Source organism: Oncorhynchus nerka, linkage group LG27 (genome assembly GCF_034236695.1).
Source record: "Oncorhynchus nerka isolate Pitt River linkage group LG27, Oner_Uvic_2.0, whole genome shotgun sequence".
In the NCBI taxonomy this organism is placed as follows: Eukaryota; Metazoa; Chordata; class Actinopteri; order Salmoniformes; family Salmonidae; genus Oncorhynchus; species Oncorhynchus nerka.
The window spans coordinates 46,577,631-46,589,840 of record NC_088422.1 but is presented as its reverse complement, the minus strand read 5'-3'; the positions used below and the strand labels follow the sequence as shown (position 1 = coordinate 46,589,840).

The window sequence follows — 12,210 nt, the reverse complement described above, 5'->3', positions numbered from 1 at the left end:
TTTACTTAAACAAATGTTTAATTTCATTTCTAGAGAAGCTAGAAACCTCATCCCCATATTATTACTTACCCTCTTGCTCTTTTGCACCCCAGTATCTCTACTTGCACATCATCATCTGCACATCTATCACTCTAGTAGTAATGCTAAATTGTCATTATTTTCGCCTCTATGGCCTATCTATTGCCTACCTCCCTACTCTCCTACATTTGCACCCACTGTACATAGATTTTTCTATTTTTCTTTTCTTTTGTGTTATTGACTACGTTTGTTCATGTGTAACTCTGTGTTGTTGTTTTTGTCGCACTGCTTTGCTTTATCTTGGCCAGGTCGCAGTTGTAAATGAGAACTTGTTCTCAACTGGCCTACCTGGTTAAATAAAGGTGAAATAAAAATTATAAAAAGCTGAACCTGTTCTTTAACACGACATAGCTTGTAAAACAGTTAAGCCAACTATCATTCAATTGGAAAGGTGAGCGCTCAAAGAAAGCAGCTCTGGTAGACAGGTAAAAACCCAATGGCAAATATATTTTCCTTCCATCTTCCTCTTCTTGAACATCCATTTAAAGTCCCAAGTTTCAAAGGTCAATTTGAATTACCAGGATGTAAGAATGTAAGAATGTAAATGTCCTAGTTTCATACTGAGTGTGTTATAAAAAGTGTGAATCAGCCATGACCTAAGTCAACCTCAGTGGGTGTGTGCCTTCAACTGTAGTATCGCCCTTTGTGAATCAGTAAAACTTTGTAATTGAAGCTATTGTGTTCTTGCTATTGTCACTGTCTCCTGGAGTATGTCCCAAATGGCACCCTATTCTCTATATAATATACTACTTTTGACTTTTGCCCTATGGACCCTGGTCAAGAGTAGTGCCCTATTTAGGGAATAGGGTTCCATTTGAGAAACAGCCCAGGTGCATTCCGTGCCTTGTTTGCTTGCTCAACCTCCCCACCCCAGGGAATGCGACTGACTTCCTTGTAGAGCAGGGTTGTGGCTCACTCACTGCTGTCGCCAAATTATGCAGCTTTCCCTACCATCCTGAGGGAGACTCAAGGTGCTCAGGTGGAATACTTTACCAGGAACCTATAACTGACCATAGGATTCTCTTCTTGTTTATGTTTTAAGTGTTAGAGGGAGAACCTGTAAGTAACCATTTTTTTGTATATATTTAACAATGATTTAACAATGATTTAAATACATATTTAAAGGCAAGATATATTTAAGGAAGTCCTTCTAGCTTGCATGTGGTTGATTAATACATGTGAAAGACTGGCATACTCTTTAAAAGTCACCCAATCAAAATCTCCCTGCTGTATCTGCTGAGTATGAGCACAAAGCTGATTGTTCTTGTTTAATGGTGAAGATCAGCGAATTATTTTATTTGTTGCGTTATCCCCCCCCCTTCTTAAAGGCTACCACACCAGTTCGTCCAGTTATTACATTGTAGGCCTACATGAAATTCTCAGAGTAATCTCGTTATTTTCTTCATTGCACTCAGTCAAGGTTATCGGTTAATTAGGGAGTCTGGGTTTTGAAAAACAACAGGGGCGATATAAACTACAATGGCTCTATATCAAACATTTAAAAGTGTGAAAATGGATGTACCCAATTCTCTTTAAAATTGCAGTGTATACAATTCTTCTGCTTCCCACTTGTCCTAAATGTTTTGTGGTATAACTTGTCCTTTATATAAAACTTCATACCACAGGAGGAGGATGTTGTACACAGAGTTTTTGCGGTTGTGGGATGAGGCGGTAAAGGCAGTGGATGCCAGAGACTGGCAGGGAGCCCTGTCTAAACTCAACCAGATCACTGAACCTACCTCCCGGACTCTGTTTCTGACTGCCTCAGCTCACCTCGCCTTGGGACAGCTGGAGCCTGCCATCCAGGTCAGTCTGGAGGAGAGTGATTAATCAATATATGGGTGTGCACGTGTGTGTGTCATATTTATCTGTCACCCTGTGTTACCAAGGCTCTAGACCAGACCATAGCAAAGGATGAGCGACTTGCAGTTGGCTTCTTCCAAAGAGCTGGAGCATTCATGATGGCTAGCAGGTAAGTGATCACTGTAAAACATTATGGTTCCTCTTAGGTCTACTGATGTTCTGTCTTTTATTAAAGTAAACAACAGGTTGAGTCTGTACAGTTTTTAGACATTGGTTAACCTATGAAGGCAAATTACTGTTTATTCATTCTTTGGATTACAAGAGACGTTTAGCTGATAGCCATTATATCTGAGATCTCCTTGCTGCTGTGTGTGGGTATGTGTGTGGTGCGTGCATGTGTGTGTATGTGTGTGTGTGTGTGTGTGTGTGTGGGTATGTGTGTGTGTGTGGGTATGTGTGCAGGCTGGAGGAGGCTCTGAATGACTGTACCTCGGCTCAGAAACACATGAGAGGGAACATGGTCATTGATTACAAACAGCTGGGGCTACGCTACAAGCTCTACAGTTGGCAGGTACAACAGACTTACACCATGCTCTTAAAAGCGTACACTTGTATCATACTAACACCGTGATCCTATAGGTGGACTTGTATCATACTAACACCGTGATCCTATAGGTGGACTTGTATCATACTACACCGTGATCCTATAGGTGGACTTGTATCATACTAACACCGTGATCCTATATTTGGACTTGTATCATACTAACACCGTGATCCTATAGGTGGACTTGCATCAAACTAACACCGTGATCCTATAGGTGGACTTGTATCATACTAACACCGTGATCCTATAGGTGGACTTGCATCATACTAACACCGTGATCCTATAGGTGGACTTGCATCATACTAAAACCGTGATCCTATAGGTGGACTTGTATCATACTAACACCGTGATCCAATAGGTGGACTTGCATCATACTAACACCGTGATCCTATAGGTGGACTTGTATCATACTAACACCGTGATCCTATAGGTGGACTTGTATCATACTAACACTGTGATCCTATAGGTGGACTTGCATCATACTAACACCGTGATCCTATAGGTGGACTTGCATCATACTAAAACCGTGATCCTATAGGTGGACTTGTATCATACTAACACCGTGATCCAATAGGTGGACTTGCATCATACTAACACCGTGATCCTATAGGTGGACTTGTATCATACTAACACCATGATCCTATAGGTGGACTTGTATCATACTAACACCGTGATCCTATAGGTGGACTTGTATCATACTAACACCGTGATCCTATAGGTGGGCTTGTATCATACTAACACCGTGATCCAATAGGTGGACTTGCATCATACTAACACCGTGATCCTATAGGTGGACTTGTATCATACTAACACCGTGATCCTATAGGTGGACTTGTATCATACTAACACTGTGATCCTATAGGTGGACTTGTATCATACTAACACTGTGATCCTATAGGTGGACTTGTATCATAATAACACCGTGATCCTATAGGTGGACTTGTATCATAATAACACCGTGATCCTATAGGTGGACTTGTATCATACTAACACCGTGATCCTATAGGTGGACTTGTATCATACTAACACTGTGATCCTATAGGTGGACTTGTATCATACTAACACCGTGATCCTATAGGTGGACTTGTATCATAATAACACCATGATCCTATAGGTGGACTTGTATCATACTAACACCGTGATCCTATAGGTGGACTTGTATCATACTAACACTGTGATCCTATAGGTGGACTTGTATCATACTAACACCGTGATCCTATAGGTGGACTTGTATCATACTAACACCTTGATCCTATAGGTGGACTTGTATCATACTAACACTGTGATCCTATAGGTGGACTTGTAACTTATAGGTGTAGACTTACACCACAGTCTTATAGGTGTACATATAATTACATTCTGTATTATAACTCTAATATAATATGATCTCCGTGCAGGTGTAGTTTTTACCTTATATGTGTGCACCAGGTACCAGTAGTGGAGTAAAGTATGATTAAACAATATTCTAAATGGATCTATGACAATCCAAATGTATATAGTGTCAGATATAATGGTGTCAGATATTTGAATTAAGTTTGCATCCCAAATGCCACCCTATTCTCTTTAAAGGGCACAAATGTTGGTCATTGTGACTTGTTATAATAGGGCTCTTGTCAAAAGAAGTGCACTATATAGGAAATAGGGTGCCATTTGGGGTGTACACTGAGAAATTCATGACTGAGAATATCCCCAGTTCCAATATGTCAACACTTTCATTGTGCAGTTCAGAAGCCAGATACACCACCTGGTAGGGATCTTTGACAAAGCCTCATTGAAGGAAGGGGGGTTTCTGAGGTTACACAATATTAAATACCTCTCATAATGAAGATAAGACATATTACACATTCCTACCCCATGTTAACCTGTGGCTGTGTTTGTCTCAATCTGGGCTACTGACTATGTGTCTGTCTGTCAGGCGAAGGCATTCTTGACATAGGAATTGCATAGGAATTTATTTCCCCAAATCTATCAGCTAGAACAAATGTGTTTATTGTTTTTGGTTTATTAACCACATTTGTGAGACCTTTATTGATTCAAGTTGAATTACGTATTGTCTGCACCCAGACAAATCTATATCTTTTGTTAAGAGATGAGGCGTCACCAAAGTTTTCAATTGCAGCATAATTTAGCTCTCTCCATGGGCTGTTGTTGAGTATTACTTGTCTGTGTGAGCATATGGAGAGTGTACAACAAAATCAAATCAAACTTTATTTGTCACATGTGCCGAATACAACCATACCATGAAATGCTTACTTAAGGGCTTGTTGTGTTGTGACAAATAAAGTTTGATTTGATTTTGTTATTATGGCCCACTATTCCTATACTGCATTACTTTTGACCAGTGCACATAGGGTTCTGGTTAAACATAGTGCAGAAGATAGGGAATCGAGTGCACTATATAAGGAATAAGGTGTCAGTTGTGACAGTCTCTCTATGGTTCTCCAGGTCTTGTATAACGCAGCAGCTGTCCACTCTAGACTGGACCAGTTGGACAAAGCCCGGGACATTCTGATCTCAGCCTCCCAGGAGAAAGGAAGAGGGGGGCGAGGAGGGAACATGGAGGTGGCTTTAGACATGATCTCTGTAAGTACACGATCAGAAACATTCACTGAAGACATCGGAAATCTCCCCACAAAGAACCAGAGGTTGTTTCTCACTGATCAAGTCACATGGGCAGGGAAAAGTCCTGGCTATATCCCCACATAGTCTTTTGACATTGGCATGATGGTGTGTGGTGTCCTGTTCTACATGGCTACATTTCTCTTTGTGCTGAGTTACTCTCTCTCTCTCTCTCTCTCTCTCTTTGTGTGTGCGTGTGCATGCGTGCGTGTGTGTCCATCCCCAGAGGGGAGAGGTGCTGCCTGTCCTCCTGGTGCCAGAGGGGCAGGTGTTCCGCCCCAGGAAACAGGACGTAGAACAGCTGGGAGAGAGAGACTTCCTGGGCAAACCAAAGGTACAGTAAATCCACACCACTCTCTGTCTCTGTGTGTGTGTGTGTGCGTGCGAATTGAATCAGATTTAATCACAGATTGGCCTTTCCTGTGCTTTCAGGTCATTTCCTCTATGATTCCCAATGATGACTTTGGTGGATTTGAACCTCTCAGGGTTCAGGTAAGGCTGCATAATGCTGTTAGAACAGCATTGGAATTACACAGAACCTTGGGTGCACCCCAAATGGCACACTATTTCAGGGGTCGGCAACAGGCGTTTTTTTTTTGGGGGGGGGGGGTAAAAAAAATGGCTGTAAAATTACAAATAGCTCAGCAGAAATTGACTTTATTTTAGGACATCTGTTCCCAAGTATTCCCCCAAATAAAAAAATAGACATACTGTATGTCTCAATGTGATTAAGGTATGAAATTATTGTTATTTTCAAATGCAATCTCTTTTTGGGATTAGTTGTGGTCAATTTGCAATGTACACATTATTATTATTTTCTGCCCCCCACCCCACACCCAAGTAGTGCACTATAAAGGGAATAGGTTTCCCATTTGGGACACAGCCCAAAGCCCATGCCTTCTGCTTCTCCCTCTGACTGTGACTCCTGTCCTCTGAACAGAAACCTGGATACTACGAGCCCAAGGTGGATAGAGTGGAGTAAGTTACATTATTCACATTGATATTTAATTATGTTCCCAAAATGAATGTCATTGGAGCAGGAAAATGAGCAGGGACATCATAGGAAAAGCTCAGAGCTGATATTTGAATCCAAAGAAGATAATATGGTGTTAATATGGTGGATTGAGTGACATGGTGTCCAAAAGTAAAATTGGGTGAGTTTATTTTTGGGGCGGCAGTGGTTAGAGCATTGGACTAGTAACCGAAAGGTTACAAGTTCAAATCCCTGAGCTGACAAGGTACAAATCTGTCGTTCTGCCCCTGAACAGGCAGTTAACCCACCGTCATTGAAAATAAGAATTTGTTCGTAACTGACTTGCCTAGTTAAATAAAGGTAAAATAACATTTGGGGGTTTTCACTCTCTGCACTACAAGTGAGAAAAGCATGGTAGTGTACATGTTTACCCTTTACTTCTAATGGTGTATTTGCCTCCCCGTAGGGATTCTCGCTACATGTGTCTGCGTACCCCCTACATATCCGGGGGCCCTGGTCAGCTGACGGTGCCAGGGGGAGCCATGGTGTTTGTCTTCAGTGATATGGAAAGAGATGGACTGGCCACGGTCATACACGATGGACAGGTGAAAGACCCCTGTAACTAGTGGTCGCTACTCCATAGTAGAAGCTAACAATGATGCTTGAATTACAAAGCACATAAGAGCAATGCAATACTTCCACATTCCAGACGAGGCTGTCTGGCAATTGATAGGCTAGTAGGCTATTTATAGCTGTATACAGTATTTAACTGATAGACTATTTATATTACACATTGGAACTTGGACTCCATGCTGTCGGGGATTTCCGTTCCATCACTCGTAGGCTTACCAGTGTTCACAGAATGGAGGTTGCTGTCATGAGCGCCGCTGGGTCTTTGGCAGTCATCTGCTTGGTTTTCTGGGAGAGGAGGAGGAGAAGGAGGGACTATCACTAGAGTAACTGTCACTATTCTTGAGGGGAGGAAGAAGAGGAGGAGCAAGGCCACTCATTGCCGGGCAAGGGCAGCAGGGGCTCTGTCGGGAATGGGAGGCTGCTTGTGCTAGCTGCTGCATAACTAGGTCAACTAGCTTCCACCTGCGATGGTGTTTCGTAATTTGAGGACGAGGTGGTAGCTTTGATGATGCTTATCCTCAGTAATTTGGCATAAGATTGATTTTTTACAACGTTTTTGTGCACAACTTGGTCTTTCTTGCCTTTTGTTTATCCATCTTGAACAACGCACTCACTGCACCCTGATTCATTTAACTTTTTTGATACTTGATAACCAATCAGGTGAGAAGGCCGAGAAATAGGCAAATTAAATGCATGACAACTATATTGTCTGTCTGCCTCACCTACTACCATCTAGACTGGACAACACAAACACTTTGCTTGCTACGTGTGGAAATGCAAAAAAATATTTATAAAAAATTAACAAATAAATTGGACAATGGGGACTGCGGGGGTTTCCACTACGCCAGTGCACCTACTCCTTTTATTGTGGCCTGTCTTCTTTCTGTATGATTGTGTATCTATGCCTTTTGATATTTGGTTACCACTCATCTTTCATTTTGAATGTCTTTCTTCCTTTAGAAAGGACTTGTCCCCATGACACTGCTCGACCCAGTGGATATCAAGAAGTCCAAAGGCAGGAGAAATAATAAAGTAAGATTTTCTGTTTCTATATTATTTTACAAAGACAATGTCTGTTATAGAGGTGAACTAAATGTGCTACTACATTTAGGAGCAGCTTCATTTACATTTTTTTTTTTACATTTGGGCTATTTAATCTCTCAATTTTCAATTTTAGAGGAATGCTGAACAGAGCTTTATCTCCACTGTACCCCCCCCCCCGGACTTAGTGGGGGAAAAGTGATGTGTCAGGGAAGAAGTTGCTGTATCACAATGTACTAAAGTTGCACCTGCTTAACACTTCTAGATGTAGAGGACAGACAGGCTTGTTGAATTCCCTTGGATTTTAACGATGAGGGAGAGAGGTGTCATAAAAGGAATAGCAATTATTAGCCCAGCCTCTCTGGATAGTTCACTGCTGTAATGGAAAGCACAGAGAGAGATCTGTTACCTTGACTACCCTGTTCTGATGTGTCCTCCACAGAGTATTCCCAGTGGGATCCCCCTCCCACCGGGCCTCAGGCCGCCCACTCGCCCACAGAACCAGCCCAGCCCCATAGCATCTCCTCTGGGTAGGCTCAACTCATTTAACCCCTCTGGCAGAGGACAGGACAAGGGGATGGAGCCAGGCCAGAATCCATCTAAACTAAAGCACCTTTTGTTGTTCATTTAATTATAACAGTCGTCATTCTGGCATGCCCATGTACAGTACTACCGGTATAAATGTGATCATTTTGAAAGCCTCTTCACTGAGTGTTTTAATGTTGTACTGTAATTGATCTGCAGAGAGCCCAGTTAGACAGACACCACCACCATCTTATGCCTCTGCCACCCACCCACCAATCAGTTCCACCCCGCTACGCAAGTACACATCCACAGAAGACAGCCCCACTGAACTGGTGAGTAAAGGGCCTGACTTAATCAGTATTTGTATCTGAGTTTGTAGCTGTTAATCACCAGCGAAATAATACATTTAAAGATAAAATGAAGATTATGATCATGTCATTTATTCCTCTAAAGATAGCAGGTGAAAATATTTAGTCGATCTGTCCTCAAGTTGTACTGTAGGATATCTCACAGAATGTGTATCAGCATGATTCAAAGAAGGGTCAAGGTTTCAAAGTTTATTTTCCATGTGCACAGGAAACAAGAGGTATGAAACAGTACAGGGAATTCTTACCTTGAAAGCTATTTCCCAACAAAGCAGTGATGATGATAATAATATAGATAATTACAGAAATATATATATTTTAAAAAAACACACAACAACTACAATGTGAGTTAAAGAAGCATGAGAATGCAAGTATATACAGGTCAGTGCCAGCACCTTATTCAATGTGCAGGTGTACAGAAGTAATCACTTGACACCCACAAACTATGTTATACTATACTTCCTTCCAGCTGGGTTTACATATACATTATTCTGATGGAGTTGTGTATAAATAGAAAATCATTTTATGACTCATAAAGTGTTGTAGTGGTGTAATGAATAGAATGCTGATGATGTGCCCTGATTAAGTCCAGAGAATGCCTATGGGAGGGAGATGTCAGATAAAAAAATATGTTATTTTGTGCCTCAGCATGTCAGTGACCTGAATTTTTTTCATAAGAAGAAATGACCTCTTAAAATCTCCCTGATGCCTGTGCCAAAATGTAATGGACTTCTCGTGTGAAGGCTGCTATACTTTCCAATATGATGCCTGACTGGCTGGCTAGGGGAAAGAGAGGTTTCAGGGAGAGTGTTCTACACTAGACTTCCCCATCTCTGTCCAGGCAAAAGCTGCCAATCCAGTTATACTGTCAGGAGATACATTTTTTCTGAAAGCTTCCTTATGATCATTCACTCATGTTTGTTTCCTATACAATCATGTAGAAAGTGCTTTTTGCAGAATTTGTTTTCGTTTTTTTGTGCAGATACTTCCCATGCCATAGAATATACATGTTTTCTCACAGGATCCCACTTCACCCCAGGGAGCAGAGGCTGGGTCTGTGGTGGTAAAGGTGCATTACAGATACACCGTGGCTCTGAGTGTCCCTTTAGGCACGCCGTACGATGACCTACAGGAGAGAATTGCACACAAATTGGGGCAGCCAGCCTCACACTTGCGCCTCAGGTAACTGCAGACCTGCCAACCCATTTCTGTCATTTCAGTGCTGCTATCGCACTAAAAATATAACCACTCACCCTCATGTGTGTCCACTTTACCCCCCCCTCTCTCTTCCTTTCTCCCATTCCCTCTCCTCCCCTCCTTCCTCCTCCTCTCCTTATCTCCTCTCCCCTCAGACACAGGCAGCATGGCTCCCAGGTGCTGAAGCCTCTGGATGGGGAGGAGGGGCTCAGGGCCCTGCTGGAGGTGGCAGAGGCAGGCAGAACCACACTGTGGTGCCAGGTGAGATCCACAGGGCTCAGGCAAAAAAGTATTGCAGCATATAGGGAATAGGGTGCCATTTTGGACAAAGACCTATAGTGTATCCCTCTGGAATAATCAATAGTACAATATACTGTATGTAGCACAGGGCCATTTTGAATTTAAATTCATCAATGTATTGTGTGGCTAATTTCTGAGTAAAAATATGTTCCTCTGCTCTCCCTGTGTCAGACTGAGGACCGCCTGGACAACCGTACCATTCTCTACCAGATGGTGGCACTGTATGACTATGCAGCAGAGGGCCCAGAGGACTTGGAGTTCAGTGAGGGAGACTCTATTGACATTCTCAGTGAAGGTAATGGAGAATGAGAAATTATGAAGTCTTGTGCTTTTTAAGTGCACAGTAAGTACGTAACCTCCTGTTCTGACAAATGACTCTATCCCCCCCCTCTTTCCCCCGTCTGTCTACCAGTCAACGAAGAGTGGCTTGAGGGACACTGTGCTGGTTACATTGGCATCTTCCCCAGCTGTTTTGCCTACCGGGAAGCAGAGACCCCCACAACCAGGGGTGCAACTTTCACTGGGGACGGGGGGGGTCATGTCCCCCCCACATTCTGAAATGGCATTTTTGCCCCCCCAGTTGTATCATTGCAATGTGATACAAAAAGAGGCAAAGGTGTGCTTTAGGACCATGCCTCTGAGTGGTCGGGTAGGCTGTTTGGAGTGTTCAGCCAGCTGGATTTAGGACCGCTTGGATACCACAGAGCAGGCTGACAGGCTGTCTGAAGGCAAAGCTTCTGGAAGGCTGGCTGGACCGGCACGCGAGAGTTGAGCATAGTTCAGTGTGTATGTGTTGCGCTTTTTCACAGAGTTGTAAAAATTGGCTACTCTTTAGGCGACTGATGTAACTGACAAGGCAACTAGTGTTTATTCGCAGTGCTGAGCTAGTATTGTAACTGACATGTAACGTTAGCTACTGAGGTGAATGAATTAGCTACGCTAGCTAGTACTGTAGCTACCACAGCCTGGTCAGTTCTAGCATCTAGCTATCTATCAGATAGCGATATGAGGTGGCTATTATTACTATCTAACAGCAGCTGTTTGTATGGAAATGTTTTTTAGCCTTCGTTTTGTTCTGTTTCAACAGAAGTAAATGAACTTGTCAAGCTTTCACAACTTGATGTACCGTTAGAAAGAGAGAGCTGGCAAAAGGTTGGCTAATGTTAGCTATGATTTTTGATCACACTAGACCTGAATGATCACACTAGACCTGAATCAAATGATGAAAACATCAGCCAAATGATTGAGAATTGATATTCTAATGTTTTTTCAGTGCAATGTGAGTCTTTATTAGTCAGTATGGCAATGTAACTTTATTGATCTATCAGTTTCCCTAGCTAATTCCCTGCTTTTCACACTGACACAGTAATAAACAGCTCTAACATTACAGGCTCCACTGCACAGTAGAGGTCTGAGCAGGACCGATTTCTTAATCTGCAGTTTTTCATATCACACTCCACCTGCAACCGCCTGCACCGCTGACTCCCACCTGCTACTGCAAGAACTTGTCCCAAACCCAACCACAGTCCCTCAATGTTATTTTAGGCTTATGTGACTCAGTTTACTTGCCAGCCATGGTCCCTGAAATGTTGCGCCCTTTAGGCAATATCAGATGCGCAAAAATAACTTAAGAAATAGTTTAAATTACCAAAGATTCGGCACATGGCCATAATATTAGGCTATCTGTATTACTGGGCAGCCAGTATGCTAGATGTAGTTTGAAGAGAGCAGAGTAGGAGAGACTTGCACTTTCTCTTGAGCTATTTGTATAGCCTATCTTTTAGGAGTTGGAAGATTATCAGAAGGAGAAATATGGGTGATCTATTTCTAGGCAATGTAGTAAAGTATTTTAGGAAGTACATTTCCTCGGAAAGATAACTGCCCCGTGCTTCTTCGCCCATGCATAGGCTATAGCCTACTCTATTTAATTGAGACCACACACGCACCTGATGTCGCAGGTATGGCTACTGAACTTGAAGCAGCAAGAATTATGACAGCAACACTTCCTACATTTTGCATAGGCCTATAGGATATAGTCTAGCTTTTACAAGGCAGAGACAAATAAATGGATA

At 42.4% G+C, this 12,210-nt stretch overlaps 1 protein-coding gene across 1 annotated transcript; it reads left to right on the top strand.

Annotated features, from left to right (window-relative positions):
• Positions 1-11,525, top strand: noxa1 (NADPH oxidase activator 1). The gene is made up of 16 exons (XM_029638420.2): positions 1-1,137; positions 1,704-1,884; positions 1,968-2,050; positions 2,344-2,452; positions 4,931-5,068; positions 5,331-5,438; positions 5,537-5,596; positions 6,045-6,082; positions 6,544-6,682; positions 7,671-7,742; positions 8,194-8,281; positions 8,496-8,608; positions 9,663-9,823; positions 9,994-10,099; positions 10,310-10,433; positions 10,551-11,525. Exons 2-16 carry the CDS (start codon positions 1,711-1,713, stop codon positions 10,694-10,696), a joined length of 1,659 nt encoding a protein of 552 aa, XP_029494280.1. The 5' UTR covers positions 1-1,137; positions 1,704-1,710; the 3' UTR covers positions 10,697-11,525.
• The last annotated feature ends 685 nt before the right edge of the window (positions 11,526-12,210 follow it).

Bases quoted from the DNA above. Each gene is read 5' to 3' on its own strand.
- noxa1 (XM_029638420.2), top strand. From the start codon at position 1,711: ATGTTGTACACAGAGTTTTTGCGGTTGTGGGATGAGGCGGTAAAGGCA. The intron at 5,597-6,044 runs GTAAGGCTGCAT...TCCTCTGAACAG, and splicing joins TTGAACCTCTCAGGGTTCAG to AAACCTGGATACTACGAGCC. The intron at 10,434-10,550 runs GTAATGGAGAAT...TCTGTCTACCAG, and splicing joins TATTGACATTCTCAGTGAAG to TCAACGAAGAGTGGCTTGAG.